General features: G+C 37.6%; 2 protein-coding genes across 12 annotated transcripts in view; one reads left to right on the top strand and one right to left on the bottom strand.

The window, feature by feature from the left end:
- Positions 1–8,032, top strand: part of DMTF1 (cyclin D binding myb like transcription factor 1) — a 43,767-nt gene extending 35,735 nt beyond the window's left edge. For 6 of the 8 annotated variants that reach the window (XM_045578490.1, XM_045578492.1, XM_036429554.2 and 3 more), the window contains 5 exons: positions 1,372–1,457; positions 3,995–4,150; positions 4,693–5,055; positions 5,897–6,044; positions 6,266–8,032. In XM_045578490.1, the coding sequence (XP_045434446.1) occupies positions 1,372–1,457; positions 3,995–4,150; positions 4,693–5,055; positions 5,897–6,044; positions 6,266–6,375 (863 nt within the window). In that variant the 3' untranslated portion in view covers positions 6,376–8,032. The remainder of the gene's footprint in view (positions 1–1,371; positions 1,458–3,994; positions 4,151–4,692; positions 5,056–5,896; positions 6,045–6,265) is intronic. The other 2 variants (XM_045578489.1, XM_045578491.1) reach the window with 2 other exon arrangements.
- Positions 1–16,045, bottom strand: part of TMEM243 (transmembrane protein 243) — a 40,903-nt gene that overhangs the window by 11,594 nt on the left and 13,264 nt on the right. Inside the window, exons 3-6 of one of the 4 annotated variants that reach the window (XR_006740983.1) lie at positions 10,761–10,811; positions 9,619–9,723; positions 7,816–8,012; positions 3,300–6,929 (exon numbers count right to left, since the gene is read on the bottom strand). Coding sequence is in view for 2 of the 4 variants with exons in the window: in XM_036429560.2 (XP_036285453.1) it covers positions 7,890–8,012; positions 9,619–9,723; positions 10,761–10,811 (279 nt within the window). In the remaining 2 variants the exon portion in view is untranslated. Of the gene's footprint in view, positions 1–3,299; positions 6,930–7,395; positions 8,013–9,618; positions 9,724–10,760; positions 10,812–16,045 lie in introns of those variants that run through there. The other 3 variants (XR_004986551.2, XM_036429560.2, XM_045578493.1) reach the window with 3 other exon arrangements.

The following is a 16,045-nucleotide window of genomic DNA, read 5'->3' as shown; positions in this document are numbered from 1 at the left end:
TATCAACAGTACAATGATTGAAATTTCTTTTGAGAGCCAAATTTTTTAAACTTAAACTTCTTTTAATACTACTTCTTTAAAATAGATTTGCCCAGGCCGTGGTATTTTGTGGAAGAGCCGCGCTCAAGAGGCCAAAGAGCCGCATGTGGCTCGCAAGCCACAGTTTGCTGACCGTATATTTACGTTATTTATCAGGAATCATTTCCAAATTATTCTAGGTATGATCTTTAAGAATACTTCAAATAGTAAGAGAAATAACCCAAATGAAGTGTATTTTTTCAAACTGAAAAGTGTTATAGTCAGAATATAATAAACTTAGAATAAACACTACACACGAAGAGTCAATTCCAAATCATTTTGCAGATGGATTTACCTACAGGTGCAACTGAAAGCATCAGAAGAGATCTTTCTTATAGTAAAATTTTAGTTCCAGGTGAAACCGTCAGCAGATAGCCAAAACTGGTTTGGCTCAGTGGATAGAGCATCAGCCTGCGGACTGGGGCGTCACGGGTTTGATTTCGGTCAGGGGCACGTACTGGTTGTGGGCACATCCCCAGTGGGATGTGAGCAGGAGGCAGCTGATCGATGTTTCTCTCTCATCGATGTTTCTGGCTATCTGTCTCTCTCTCTTTTCCTCTATTTAAAAAAATCAATAATATATATATATATTTTAAAACCTTCAGCAGACAGTAGATGAAGTCTGAGTCTCAGTTGATACACCCCTAAAGAGATTATACTATCTAATCTCTAAAGTGCTGATCAGTCTCCCAAACATGGTTGTTCTGAAACAATGCCTATATTTATTTCATGTTTTTAATCCTCATGACTATGAAGTAGGCAGGACAGATAAAAGTCTCTGGACTTTAGTATGAATTAAAGTATTTTCCCAGGTTTACACTGCTAGGAGGTGACGCCACTAAAACTAAAACCTAGTGTTTGGGACTACCATTTTAGACATCTGTACCGCTTATCAGAATGTCTAGGAAATTTTCTTTTTTCCAACTTCCTATTTCTTTACAAGTTAGCCTCAGTGTATTCCTCTTACTTCCTAACACTAGAAATATTTTACAACCTATACGAGGGGCTGGTAAATATTGTCTCTCTCAAGCTACTGAACTCTGACATCGTAGGGCAAAAGCAACCATAGAAAAGAAACTCGTGGCTGTGTTCCTGTAATACTTGATTACAAAAACTGGTAGAGGGATTTGACTGTGGGCCAGTTTGCCAATCCCTGATCTATATACATGCTACATTCCAGAAAAATCCATTTCTCAATATCTCAAAAGAAATTTAAATGAATTCAGGCTTAAGTAAGTACACTAGTAAAATTTAAATTTACAAAGTATTTAGTTGTCCTTGCTCTTACCACAGCTTCAACAGACTCCCCTGCTGCTCCAGTTGACTCGGAAACAATAACACTAAACAGTGGGACACTACAAACGTTTGAGATCCTTCCAGTGAGTAATATTTCACAAAGTACATTTTGCCATTTTCATGTATAAGAAAGGTCAGCGGTATCAGTTTTGGAAATGCTACATATAAGCAAATGAAGTATGAAAACATGACTGGCATTAAGTTCAACTATGTCCATGGTTTTGAGGCCAGATATTTAGAAGACAACATAAATTAGCTTTCACTTTTATAATTAACTTTAGTCTTTTCTCCACCTGTATGTAAACAAACATTATGTTCTTTTTATATATGAAAATGACAGTGCTAACGAGTAGGGCACATGCATGCTGTAACTTTGTATTGAGTCATAAGTAAATATATAACCAAAAGGTTCATATTAGTTATTTGAGAAAAGGCTTGTAGAATAAATTACTTAACAACATTCATTCAGTAAACATTGTACTAACCATTTGAGGATACAGAATTTAAAAGTCACAGTGCTAAATGGCATTGGAAAAGAATCTTGTAGTTTCTGAAAAGATTAAAAATATAGTTAAACCATGTGACCCAATTCTAATTTCAGGTATGCCTAAGAGAAATGTCTAAAAACCTGTACATGAATGTTCATATTCATAATAACCAATAACCCAATTCTAATTTCAGGTGTGCCTAAGAGAAATGTCTAAAAACCTGTACATGAATGTTCATAATCACAATAACCAATAACAACCCAAATGTCCATCCATTGATAAATGGGTAAATGGAATGTCCTAAAGCCTACAAACGGCTTGGCAGTAAAAGAGAACAAAGTATTTATATACATGCTACAATCAGAATGAACCTTGAATACATATTAAGTGAAAGAAACTAGACTGGAAATACCATATAGTGTTTAACTACAATTTATTTGAGCCTTCCAAAATATCAATAGGAAAGCCTATGGCTGCTAATTTGGAAGTTTCTTTTGGGGAAATGGAAGTTTTATTTAAAAACTCCCATTTCTCGCCCCGCTGGTGTGGCTCCACTGGTTTGAGTGTTGACCTATGAACCAAGAGGTCACAGTTCGATTCCCTGGTCAGAGTACATGCCTGGGTTGCAGGTTTGATCCCAAGTAGAGGGCATGCAAAAAACAGCTGGTCCATGATTCTCTCTCATCATTGATGTTTCTCTCTCTCCCCCTCTCCTTTCCTTTCTGAAATCAATAAAAATATATTTAAAAAAACAAAACAAAAACTCGCACTTCTTGCCCTGTTTTTTAAATAGGGTAAAGCCAGAATTCGTTCAATTTTCATGAAGAAAATATAAAATAGATTTTAATTAAATTAAGATTTATTTATTGTGAACATAAGGACTGTTAGTGCAAGAGTTTACGCTCCACAGCCAAATCTCACAAGAATTGCCAACATAGCAAAAAGTTCTCTTTGAGAACAAACTTCTGTTAGTTTATTTAAACCTAACCCAGTAATCTATAAATATAAAATAGGGATAAAGATCTTTTTTCATAGTATAAAACAGAACTCTTCTTTTTTGCTACCTTTTACTCCCCCTGACTAAATAAACAATGTGTACACATATATCTGGGGTATGTTTCAAGTTTTTACTCATCGGGTTAAAATCAAATATTTATAGTTCTAATCCTATATAATAGAGCTAATATGCTAATGGTCATGATGCCCTCATGCCGTAATGACTGATCAGCAGGGCAGGAGGCGGCAGGCGCGGTTGGGCAGCGACTTGATGCTGTGTCCCCAGCCGGCCGGCCGGGTGGGGCCAGCCGGGTCTGGGTCTCTTCCCTTTTAATGTGCATGAATTGTGTGCATCAGGCCAATAGTGTATTGATAAAGAATAATTGTGAACATTGGTCTGTGCCCAGGAGAGCAGTTGTGGCTTAGGTCCACAAGATCCCATCAGACTAAAGAACATGCAAATACTTTAGAGTGTTAGGATAAACTAAATTATTATATAGAAGCTTATGGTCATGAAAGGTATAGGAGTGTTGAATAGTTTATTATCTTTCTATAATCTCAAAAAAATAAATGTGTTGTCCATTTACCAGCTTTTCAAATGGGAATTTTCTTTTTTCTTTAGCAGAACACTGCTAATTGCTATATCTGTACATTTCCTCTTAATATAAAAAATATTTGCTAAAATCATTCTAGACAAAAAAAAACCAAAAAAAAAAAAAAAAAAAAAACCTATTCAAGTAACACTGGCCTTTTCAAAAATGTAAAGCTTTTGAAATTGGGAGAATGATAGTTTTTATGTGCTAATAACAAGGGAAACAGTGGCTCATGTTACCACATCTTAGTCCCATGAAACAAGAGCAGAGCACAGAAAATCAGAAAGTAGACAGCAGGATAAAGGCCTTGCCTCTCTGTTTTTAACTCTAGGCTAAGTAATGACTTAAGAGGGATACACAGTAAAGGATATTATAACCTTCATTTTATTACTTATTTTACACCTACACAATTGGTATGTACTTTTGTGGCTAGTGAATTAGTCCCCGTTTGGGATACAAAGCTAGACTTAATGAGTACTAGTAAGTCTACTTACCTAACTCAGTAGTCTATGTATCTGTGTTGATGTGCTTTTTTTCTTTTAGTCTTTCCATTTACAGCCCACTGGGACTCCAGGTACCTACCTGCTTCAGACAAGCTCAAGCCAAGGCCTTCCCCTCACTCTGACTGCTAGTCCCACAGTAACCCTGACGGCTGCTGCGCCTGCTTCTCCTGAACAGATCATTGTCCATGCTTTATCTGTATGTTGCCTTACATAAACTCTTTGGGTTTTCTAGTTTTTGTAGAGAAGATTGGCTGACAAGTGTCTCCATGTTTTTCTAGTTTTTAACACTATGCTAGAACCCATGTGCCTTCCATAACAAGCTCTCTGAGGGGAGGGGGGTTTATTTTGAGTTCAGTTCAAGTATTTGAATACCTGTTAAAAGAGACCAAGATTAGTTTACCGGTATTTAAACCATTCTCCCTATCACTGTTGTCCCAGGACCAATGTTTTACATCTTGATTCTGCCTTCACTGGGACAAATCCCTCTCTCCCTGTGAATCTTTACATGTGATGGATTTGTATTAGGGGAATAGGAATATTAGGTGAGCAAAGGCCCAAGTGGGCAGAGAACAGGGTTTCTAGAATAATTGTGATAAGAACACTGCAGTTCCAGAGATGAGAGGTGGGAGGGAACAGTAGCTCATATTAGCACCTATAAATGTCACTTGTTGCCTATAACTTGAATATGAAAGGTACTTTTTCATTTCGTCATTGATCTCTTTTTTTAACATTTTATAGCCAGAGCATTTGTTGAACACAAGTGACAATGTCACAGTGCAGTGTCACACACCGAGAGTCATCATTCAGACAGTTGCCTCAGAGGACATCACTTCTTCCATATCCCAAGCAGAACTGACAGTAGATAATGATATTCACTCATCCGATTTTCCTGAGCCTCCAGATGCCCTGGAAGCAGATACTTTCCCAGATGAAATTCATCAGCCTAAGGTGACTGTAGAGCCATCATTTAATGATGCTCGTGTATCCAAATTCAGTGACCAAAATAGCACAGAACTGATGAATAGTGTTATGGTCAGAACAGAAGACCTTAAACAAGAGGAAGAATCACACTCTCATTTGGCCTGTACTTACGTTACTGAGGTAAGTTATACTTAAGTGAACAGCCTATAGGTTCTTGCCTTGAGCTTCAAACCTGCAGTTTGGAATGAGCTCAGAAATAATTTATGGATATATATGTTATCCTGTGATATGGCTTTTCTTTAGACACAAAATAAAGTGCAAACCCATACCTCTGACCGCACAAGTATCAGTCGCCCAGCAGTGTTACTCCGTCTTACCACTGTCCCGCACTAAAAGCATTCCCTTGGAAACATCTGCTGGAACCCATGGAAGCATTTTCCTGAGGGTGATTAATATAGATCTTTGTGGTTTAGCTTAGGAACCTCATGCCACAGAAGAGCATTATTCTATAATCAGGGGACCTATAACTGAATTGGTTCTTTTGTCCATTTTAAGACCTTAACTTTCATTTCTTTATATTTTAATTTTAAAACTAGAGGCTCAGTGCATTAATTTGTGCACCAGTGGGGTCCTCAGCCTGGCCTTTGGAATCAGGCTGAAACTGGCTCTCCCAACATCCCCCAACGGGTTGGGGAAGGCAAAGGAAGGCTCCAGGGCATGTTCATCCCATCCCACTCAGTCCTGATCAGCCTGACCACAGCAGCAAGCTAACCTATGAGTTGGAGCGTCAGTCCCCTGGTGATCACAGTGAGCAGCTGAGTGGCCTTAGCATATCATTAACATATTACACTTTGATTGGTTGAACAGACCACCAGACACTTAGCATATTAGGCTTTTATTATATAGGATGGGATACTTGAAAGTTAAGTCCTTTCAAACTTAAACATGTTTTGGATTTTAAGGAAAACTAATAATCTGAGTCAGAATCTCTTTTTTTTTTCTTTTTTTTTAAATTATTTAGGATTTAGAGTCTCCTACTATAGAAGAACAAGTTGATCAAACAACAATTGATGATGAAACAATACTTATTGTTCCTTCACCACATGGCTTTATCCAGGCATCTGATGTTATAGATACGGAATCTGTCTTGCCGTTGACAACACTAACAGGTACTGTAATACATCTCCATCATGTGCCTGATAAGTCTTAAGAAGAAAAATCAGGCAGATAATTAATCCAATTGTTTTAGTCTTTCTTGGTCCAACAATAAAGATTAGTCTTCTTGTTAAATTTTGCACTTTGGTAGAATACTTACTCTAGATTCTTAACATGGGTTAGGATATATATGTTATATACATTTAAGACTAATTTGAAATTTAACTCATTACAGATCCCATATTCCAACATCATCGAGAAGAATCAAATATCATTGGGTCATCTTTGGGCAGTCCTATTTCAGAAGACTCAAAGGATGTTGAAGATTTGGTAAACTGTCATTAGGTAATTCTTAAAAACAGGTAGTTCAGGCAAAGAAGCCACACTGTTAACTACAACATCCCCAAAGAAATAGGAGCAATCCCCAGGAGGCTTAATTTACCATTCCTCTGGCTTTTAAATACATACAGTGCTTAAGCCATGAAGTGTTGCTGCTATGACTTTTTACCTCCTTTAAATATGTCATCTGAGGTCTAGTCTTATGGAAATATAGTATGGGAGGTCTTAAGTCCATAGATCCCTGTGGTAAGTGCCATCTATTAGCAGGGAATTTTATTCACTTCAGCCACTGAGAAGAGTTTTGAATCACCAAAGTTTCACTACTATGTTTTAAAAATGGTGTAATATTCATCTCTGATGATCAAATATGAATCTCTGACTAGTCCCAAGTAAACCTGTTTTATATTTCATCAGCATGGTCTGGAGTTACCAGTGACCTTCTTCAAAAAGAGAATCATTAGCTTGAGACTGACCAGTAGACAAGGACACGGACCTAGGAGATGATTATGCTGCAGTTTCCTTTGGTTTTACTGATTGCTGGCATTGGGAGCTGAGTCAAGCTGGGTAGAGAAGAAAGCATTAAGAGATAAAAATATTCACTACAGGATTTTTTTTATTATTATTACTTTAAAGGAACTATGGATAGTGGTTGTGTCAAAACACAGTTTTCACTTCTTCAGAACCCATTGTCATCAGTTTACAAAATTAGCACTTTGAAGTAAAATGAAATGGGAAGGAAGTTCCCTGTCCTATATTATGACCATTTCTTACGTATTTTGCAATATAAAGTACCCCGAAAATAATTAAGGAGGGTATCAGAGTTTGCTGTTCACTTAGTGCATTAGCTGGTGAGGGTGTGATAAAATTTCTCCCTCTCGGGCAATTTAAAAAACAAAATTTGCTTCTGTAATGAAATGAAACAAATTAAGAGTCATTCCTGTACTAGAAAAGGTTAAACCAAAACTAGCCTCTTAAAGCTTTAACATATATGACTCTATAGAAAAGTAAACAAAAAAAAAAAAAACCTTGTATAAATTATTTTATTTATTATTGTAATTAGATCTTCACAATCAAATTGTCTTTTCACCCGTCTGTTTTGTTAATGTGAAAACAAATTGTACTTTTAAGCAAGAGTTGGTTGCCTAGGGAACAATAATTGTATATTCAGTTTAACAGAAATAAAAGAATATTTGTCTTAAAATGCAAGATTGATTGTTACATAGCCTTTCGCCATGCGTTACATTATAAAAAATTTCAATTTCAAAAGTGAAAATCATTTGTGCTGTTTGAGCTTTAAGGGTTGGAATGTGGAATGTTTAAGTGCAACATCAGCTCCTTAAAAAAGCAAAGTGATCTATATAATGTCTCCCCTGCAAAAGGGGATTTAGATTTACAATTAACATGAAAATCATGTATCAGACTTGTGCAGGAGATTCTTCAGCATACCTTATCCAGCTTTTATTCACAGTCCTAATGTATAGCTTTGAAGAGACCTGGTAAGTATTTTCTCCTTGGCAGCCTCACTTTCCCACATCATGGAAGTACAGGTTTGCACATATACATAACATGGTGATAGAAAATAAGTTATAGTAAATTAGGTTTCTAAATTTCGGTTCTAAGTCTCCTTGTCGATACCAGTAGATCTAAAAGAAGAAGAATTAAAAATTTAAGTAATAACCATTGGTTCAAGTATTTAAAATATAACTAATTATTTTTCCCCTGGATGAGACAGATTTTGTATTAATATACATTCCTGAGACTTAATGCAGCCAGAATTCAATTCTTATTCTTTATCATTCAAGTAATACCACTAAGTCTCTGCATCCAAAATAATACTGTTCCTGTTTGCTCAGTTAACATTGTTCTATGCTCAAACCACAGCATCCACCAATCATTTGGCAAGCATTCAAAAATGTGTACCTTTTGGATGTTTTAAATACAGGGTGGGCAAAAATAGGTTTGCAGTTAAGAGTATGCCAGAGTTTATTCTTTTGTATATTTCTCCATCTAAACAATTAAACCTATCTTTCCCACCCCTTCATATTTGAGTAAAAAATACAGTTCCTTTAGGTTCTGGAAGGGGCAACAACTTAATTTATATACAATTCAGGCTGCCAGTACAAAATTGGGCTTACATATGCATGTGTTTAGTTCAAACTAAATTACTGTCGGTCACTTCTGGCTCTAGGCTGGGAGTGGAAGGAGAGCGTCTCTGGTCGCTTTGTTTCAAAGGCTCCTAAAGTGAGGTGGCCAGTCCTGCCCTCAGATCACAGGACAGCAGAATCAGTGCATTAGTTTGGAGATCCTGTTTAATCTTAAGTCAAATGAGCATATTGCTATTATGATTTTAAGCCCTATGTGAGTCAAAACAAATATAAGGGGCTTACTGTGTTGATTCTGCCTCTTATCAAAGGAAATGAAACAATAACCAACTAATGAATGACTGAACACTTGGCAAATACCCAACTGAGGCCTACCACCATCTTTATTTCTCAACCTAAAATAAAAGCTTTGTAGTAAAATTAAAACTAAAGTGACAGCCGAAACCAGTTTGGCTCAGTGGATAGAGCATCGGCTTGGGGACTGAAGGGTCCTGGGCTCGATTCCGGTCAATGGCATGTACCTTGGTTGCAGGCACATCCCCAGTAGGGGATGTGCAAGAGGCAGCTGATGGATGACTCTCATCGATGTTTCTAACTCACTATCTCTCTCCCTTCCTCTCTGTACAAAATCAATAAAATATATTTTAAAACAAAACTGAAGTGACAAGTACAACTACAGCTCTGGGTTCCCCTGGAGAATTACTTTCATTTGGGAGGTAAGCACAGAAATTAAAACAGGCTTTTTAATTATTAGAAATAAACCCAGAGCGCTAGTGCTGTCTCTCTTCCCATAAGAACAGTAATGTCCTTTCCCAAAGTCTGCTGAGCCCAGTATGCAGTTCTTGAAGAAAGATGAATTAAGCACAACAAATCTATGGTCACCTAAGTCTTTTTAAATATTTTTTTTTTCTCCATTTTTTAGCACCAAGGGAAGTTTCCCTTTAAGGTTACAACTTTGGGATTTAAAAGAAAAGAAATTCAGATTAAAAAAGAAAACCCTGCAAGTAATATTGAGAATTCTGGCGTCCTTGGGCTGGGGTTGTAATTAGAGATACCCTTTCATATAGACACAGAGCTGGGAATTTGTCCGGGTACAGCAACTTTCAGCCCTCCAGGATATTCAGTTTCCGTTCTAAACAGTACTCACAAGTATGCAGGCAGTAATAGTATTCAAAGAGATGCAGACAGCAAAAAATATATTCAATGGTTTTGGAGGTGGTTGAGGGAAAACAAAAGCACTGATCAGCGTTACCTGTATGAAGAGAAATTAGGCCTTAGGAGTAATTTAGTTAAGACAATGTAATATAACATACTTCACATTGTAAAGTGACTTATCACCAGATTTGCCTTATGGAATGTTAATTTAATGTAATGTTTAATAAAATACTTGCTTGACTGTTACTTCATTTAGCACTTCCTCTTTCTAACTTTTTCCTTCTTTGTGAAAGGTGACAAAAGAGCAATATAACTAGCTATAATATCTTCATTAACAAAATAATATCTTCATTAACAAAGATTAAAAAGAATTTTAGCCTCATTGCTAGGATTAACAATTACATTGAGAAAAGTTCTAACCTTTTTGTTAATCTGAATACTCCCAACAAAAAAATATAACAAAACTGTTTTTGCTTAACATTATGAAAAATTACTGAAAGGGATTTCTAATGCCCTATGGAGGGCTGTTTCTACCATAGATACCGCAATATACCTATTATTATTATTATTATTATTTTTTTAAGAAGCCTTGTTAACAAATTGCCTCAAGTTTTCTTACATTTAATGAACATGCACCACAGAAATGTCACTCTCAGACTATGGGAAATAGCTTTGTTTTTTATTTTATTGTGATAGCACTAACCTGTATTATACAGGCTGCATAATATGACCAAATAGTTTTAACCCAAAATATGATGAATGTGCTTTAAGGAACAAAGTAAACTTAAGATATTATCAAAAAAAAGTGAGGACCGGTAGGATGTACAGAAGGGAGTTTGTGGTAGACACTGACACGTTACTTATTTACTAGGCAAACTCAGAAAAATAAGTTATTTGACTTGTACTATTTCAAATATTCAACTATATGCAGGTGGAAACCAATTGAGCTACTCGAGTTACTAATTGCAATTTTAAGTGGTATTAAAATTTAAAAGTTTTAATGTAATTATGACTGGAATGTTTCATGTGCTGATATGCTGCCCCCTTTTAAGTATTTTTTTTTTTTTTGAAGAGTTCATTGAACCACAATACTAAAGTTTTTAAAAGGGTGAGACACAAAATAAAGATACTTACTAGAATCAATAAGGATGTTAAGATGCCAACAACTAAATTGATGATTCGGTCCTAAAAGAGAAAAGAGTTTTTGAGCCATTTGGTAGATCTATGGCACTGTCAGAAAAGTACAGCACTAGGCACTGCACGATTAGAATGAAGAAACGAAGATCCTGCCCCACTCTTTACACATACATGATTGCCAGAAAGGCAGAGTGTACTCTGCCACCAAAGTGGGGAAGGTACTCTGGGAAGACACGATGTCAATACGAGAAATATTCAAACCTATAGAGAATTTTTGTGAGTTTATTTGAGCCAAATTGATAATTGCCAGGAAGCAAAATCTCAACAGATTAAGAAACTGCTCCAGAGAATGCCAGTTTTGCACCTTAATTTATACATTACAATCAAAAGAGAAGCTGTAAGGGGGTTACATGAAATCTATTTGTGACAGATTAGGGAGGCAGGAGAAAGCAAATTAGGGAAACTTCTGGGTTTGTACAAAAAGTAAAATGACAGCCGGGACCGGTTTGGCTCAGTGGATAGAGCATCAGCCTGTGGACTGAAAAGTCCTGGGTTCGATTCCAGGCAAGGGCATGTACCTTGGTTGCTAGCACATCCCCCGTGGGGTGTATGCAAGAGGCAGCTGATCGATGATTCTCTCTCATCGATATTTCTAACTCTATCCCTCTCTCTTCCTCTCTGTGAAAAATCAATAATATTAATATATATAGTAAAATGACAGATGGTTAACAGTCAACAAATAACAATGAGGGATTTGTGGTCTCCACAGAGTGGTGCTCTGCTTTGAGGGGTCTGGATAAAGGAAATTACTTTGACATTCCAAAGGTAGATTATTATGCAAAAAAACAACAGGTTTATTGTAAAGGTGAAAACTGACCTTTGTCAGGGGAGATTGTTTTTTAGCCTAGGACAAGTCTACCCACTATAAACTGCTTTCTGTTAAGTTTTAATTTCAGACCATCCTATGTTTGTAAGGCCACCACACACAGGCCTCCTGAGATTGTCACGTTTAACATATGGCCCCATTTCATCCACAGGATAGGACATTTTTTACACTCAACTCTTTTGAAGATGGAGAAGGGTTCAGTGGGGAACATTAGGCTTCCAAAAAAATCTGTGCTGCTAGAACAGTAGGAGCAGGAACAGAGATAGGAGCCCTGGGATGGCCAGCCCAGATCCTTGGTGAAAAGAACCAGACTATAGTGATGTCAAGCACCATCATGAGTTTTTTTCCAACTTATATATTGGAGCAAAGTCTTCAATATATAACCCCCCTGACTGCCTTGTCTCTCATCCTCACCCCAACAAACCACAATGGTTTCAAAACCTTCTGGTCGAATCCAATCTTAATTTTACAGATTAAGGTACATTTAGGCCAGTGAGTGTGGTTAAATATTGCCTAAAGTCACTCAGCAAGTTAGAAGCAACTTTGAAATGGAGTTCCTAAATCAGGGCCTCTGACTAGATTTAGCTTCAGTTATAGGGACTTAAAAAAGTTAAATACTTCACATACATACATTACTAATATTAATTATGCAGACCATAGATATGTATTAAGTTACAGAAGTTATTTGTAGAGTTTACAGAATAAGGTCAAGGATTTAAGACCTGATGAGCAAACACTACTGGAAGGCCAATAAAACCAAGCCGTCTTATTTCTGAGAAAGCTGAGTAATCAATCTGTTGTCTTCGTAAAATTTTAGCAGAGAACAGCAGGATATGGAATAAACAAAAGCTCGGAGATGGGAAAGGTGTAGAAACCAGCACAGAACAGCAACTAAACACTCATTTCATACTGAAAAATAAGAATCCAAAGTTAAGAGGCAAGCAGGTCTGGAAGGCAAGCATGAAAGAAAGCCAAGAGTTCTATGGCATGTGCCTAATCTAACCAAGGACAAAGCACTGTCCAGACCAAGGCCAGTGCGAGTCCCTGTGGTATGGTACAAAAGATACTGAATACCGACCACACCCGTTCTAACCTAGGAAGGCTCAGACCAAACCTTACACTGCCTCAGCTAGAGGAGCCTAGACAGCACATAGCAGCCTAGAATGCTGACCATTCTTAGAGAAGAGACCCAGGGGCTAACTGCTGGTCACTATTACTCCGGCACAACACAAAATTTTAAATAGATATATATATATTTTTTAATATATTTTTTATTGATTTTTCACAGAGAGAAAGAGAGAGGGATAGAGAGTTAGAAACATCGATAAGAGAGAATCATCGATCAGCTGCCTCTTGCACACCCCCTACTGGGGATGTGCCCGCAACCACGGTACATGCCCTTGACCAGAATTGAACCCAGGACCTTTCAGTCCGAAGGCCAACGCTCTATCCACCGAGCCAAACCGGTCCCTGCACAACACAAAATTTTAAATGTGTGTGTGTTTAACATAAATGTGTATATAGTCTATTACCACTCTACCTTGTGAAAAAGGTTCATCTAAACTCTTATGGTCTACGCTGAGAAGTCAAGAGATTCTGCTCCCATCTCTTTATAATCTCCAGGGATTTGCAAAAGCTTAAGGAAGTCTACATACCTGCCAACATTCCTCTTTCCAACAGAAAGAGGCCAGTGCAGGTGTTCAAGTGAGAGGTAGCCAAGAATCACTCATCTCCGAACAGCAAGTTGCCAACCAGGATTAAAGTGTGTGTGTGTTTAGGGGGGGGGGGGGGGGGGAGATAATGGTAAGGAATAGTAACTATGCCAAAAGGTTTTGCATATCTTTTCTAAAAGTTCTGGGATGAAATGGTATCATGAGAATAAAACAGGCTCAGAGAAATTGAAAACTTGCCCAAGTTCTCAATACCAATGAGTGATGGAGACAAGATTCAATGCCAACAGAGCAGATTCCATTTATCCTCCTCACTGGAAGAGCAACCTAGAATGCTACTGCTGGTCTAGACAAAGATACCAAGTGGCAGTTAACACCTCAAAAAGCCTATTGGCAAGATATTACCATGAAGTGTTTATCTCCCAGGAATGAAGAGTTCCTTGTAAGTGATTTTTTTTTTTTTTTTCAGATTGTCAGACTTATCCATGTAGGTCTAACTAGTTTTAATCTCTCATGAAAATATATCTAAACTAATGACTACTACCCTACTTGCCTTCTAGACAGTTCACCAAATGGAACGCTGAGGCATCTACACAGTCTCTCTGGACTCCCAAGATGGGATGAACTGTTTGGCAAAGGGCAGGACAGTTTCTTCCAGGCTATTCTTTCTCCAAGCCAAGACCTTAGATTCAGACCTTCTGCTATCAAAGTAACCATGAGTACAGGCCCAAAACAGTTAACTTTGGAAGGCTTCTCACTCTTAGGCTCTTTCTTCTTAAATGCTTACTACACAAAGTGTGTACTGTGGGCCAGCAACACCGGCCCCTGCTGAGAGCCCGTGAGAAATGCAGAATACTGGGTCTCACTCCAGACCCACTGAATCAAAATCTGCATCTTACCAACCACTCAGGTGCCTTTTGTGCACATTTAAAATTTTAAGAAGCATGACTCTGAAGTTTAGATTCTAAATGAAACCATTTTGAATACTGACTAAGTCCAAGTCAAAGGTGAGAGACCTTCCCCTGGGCCCAGAGATTGTTTTTCAGGGCTTTATTAGCTCCCCCAGCTCCCAGTCTCCAAAGATAAAAGAATAGAGAACAATTAAACAGCCAATTGGTATTTCATGAGTTTTAGAATTGATAAGCTCCAAATCAGAAATAGAGTACTTGCTGAATTTAATCTTTGCTGTTTATGGAATTAACTGAAACTCAGATTATTTCCACTGTATAGCTAGTTCCTATTATTTTAATTTCTCACAGAAACTAGCGCTATCTCCTAAAAAAGTTTTATCACCTTTTTCCATCTACCAAAACCATTCTCCCTTCCCAGAGCCTTAAACTTGATACTATTGTTTATTTTCACTCCCCAAGGAAGGTTGGTTGACAGGATCAAAACCAGCCTTGATCCTTACCTGCAGAGGAGAGGAGAGGTAATCAGGATGTCCTTCCCAAAGACAAATTCTCAACAAGAGGTTAAGAGATAGTCAACTCCTATACATGCAGATATGAGCACATGGACATAAAAATTTACATATATATTCTTGAGGAGGATTCTGATATATAACCTCATAAGTCATTTGTTCATTTAAACATTATCTCAATTATATTTCAATAAAAGAAAAATCCACCTATATTCCAGATGCAAACACACAACAATGAATAAAACCATCTCTAAAGTCAGGAAGTTTACACTATCCAGAGCGCCAGAGAGCACTTAGGAGAAAGGAAGTGAGGTTTCTTGGCCATCAGGGAGGGAAGAGCAGGAAGAGAAGGAGCCACATCTTCATCTTCCTTTGAAATGGGGAAGAAAAAAATGGACATACATGCAAATGGCTTCTACCTGTCAAGCCAGTAAGGAACACCTTACCTCCATTTACCAATGGGTAGCTAGATCCAATGACACAGGTAATGGTAAGGTCTCCTATCCAATGCTTTATGCAAAATGCAGGCCTAGCGAGCAGTTCAAAGGTCTAAGAATCCTTACACTAATACAAATGATCCCTGAAATTAGAGTCAAAAACAAGGTTTTCATGGAGTTCTGCCACAGGCTAGTTGTGTAACTTTAAAAGGATCCCTTAACCCATTTGGGTCTATCAAGTCAAATGATCTCTGGTCCCTTCCTGCTTATAGCTCAGGATCATCAATCACCACTTGGACCAGAGTAGAATGCCAACTCCCCAGTAATCAAAAAATAGAAGCACCCCACCCAATCTTGCTTGGTCAGTCATTAGCCAGCATCTTGCTACAAGACAGCAAACCCCAAACTGATTTCAAATGCTCAGCTATTTAATGATGGCCCTGGAAGGAACTGGGCAATAAAAATCCAAAATAACCAAACCTGGCAATTATCCTCAGCAACTTGGGAACATCTTAGTAGACAGCAGTTTGAAATGCTAAGAAAAGTCATATCATGTTTGACCTTCTATTTCCACAGCAATTTATGTTCTGCCTGCTTCCAAATGGACTTGTGCTACTATAGTAAAACTCTTAATCCGTTTAAGCAACAATAAAGAGGGCAAGAAATAATTTCTAAAGGGGTTTGGGAAATGAAGTTTATAGGAAAGAATTTCACTAAAAAAAACTTTTCTGCCTTAAGTTCACATGTTAGTAGGGAGATTCCTGGCAGCCAAGTGGGAAATTCAGGGAGGTTTGTAAGTTCTCACTACCAAAAGCAAGCATGTTGAGTCACAAGAGGCAGACTTCCCCTGGGTCTACGCAGAGTTTGTT

This window comes from Pipistrellus kuhlii, unplaced genomic scaffold (genome assembly GCF_014108245.1).
Source record: "Pipistrellus kuhlii isolate mPipKuh1 unplaced genomic scaffold, mPipKuh1.p scaffold_m20_p_10, whole genome shotgun sequence".
NCBI classification, from domain to species: Eukaryota; Metazoa; Chordata; class Mammalia; order Chiroptera; family Vespertilionidae; genus Pipistrellus; species Pipistrellus kuhlii.
The sequence above is the reverse complement of the archived record's forward strand: the minus strand, read 5'-3'. Positions and strand labels throughout refer to the sequence as shown.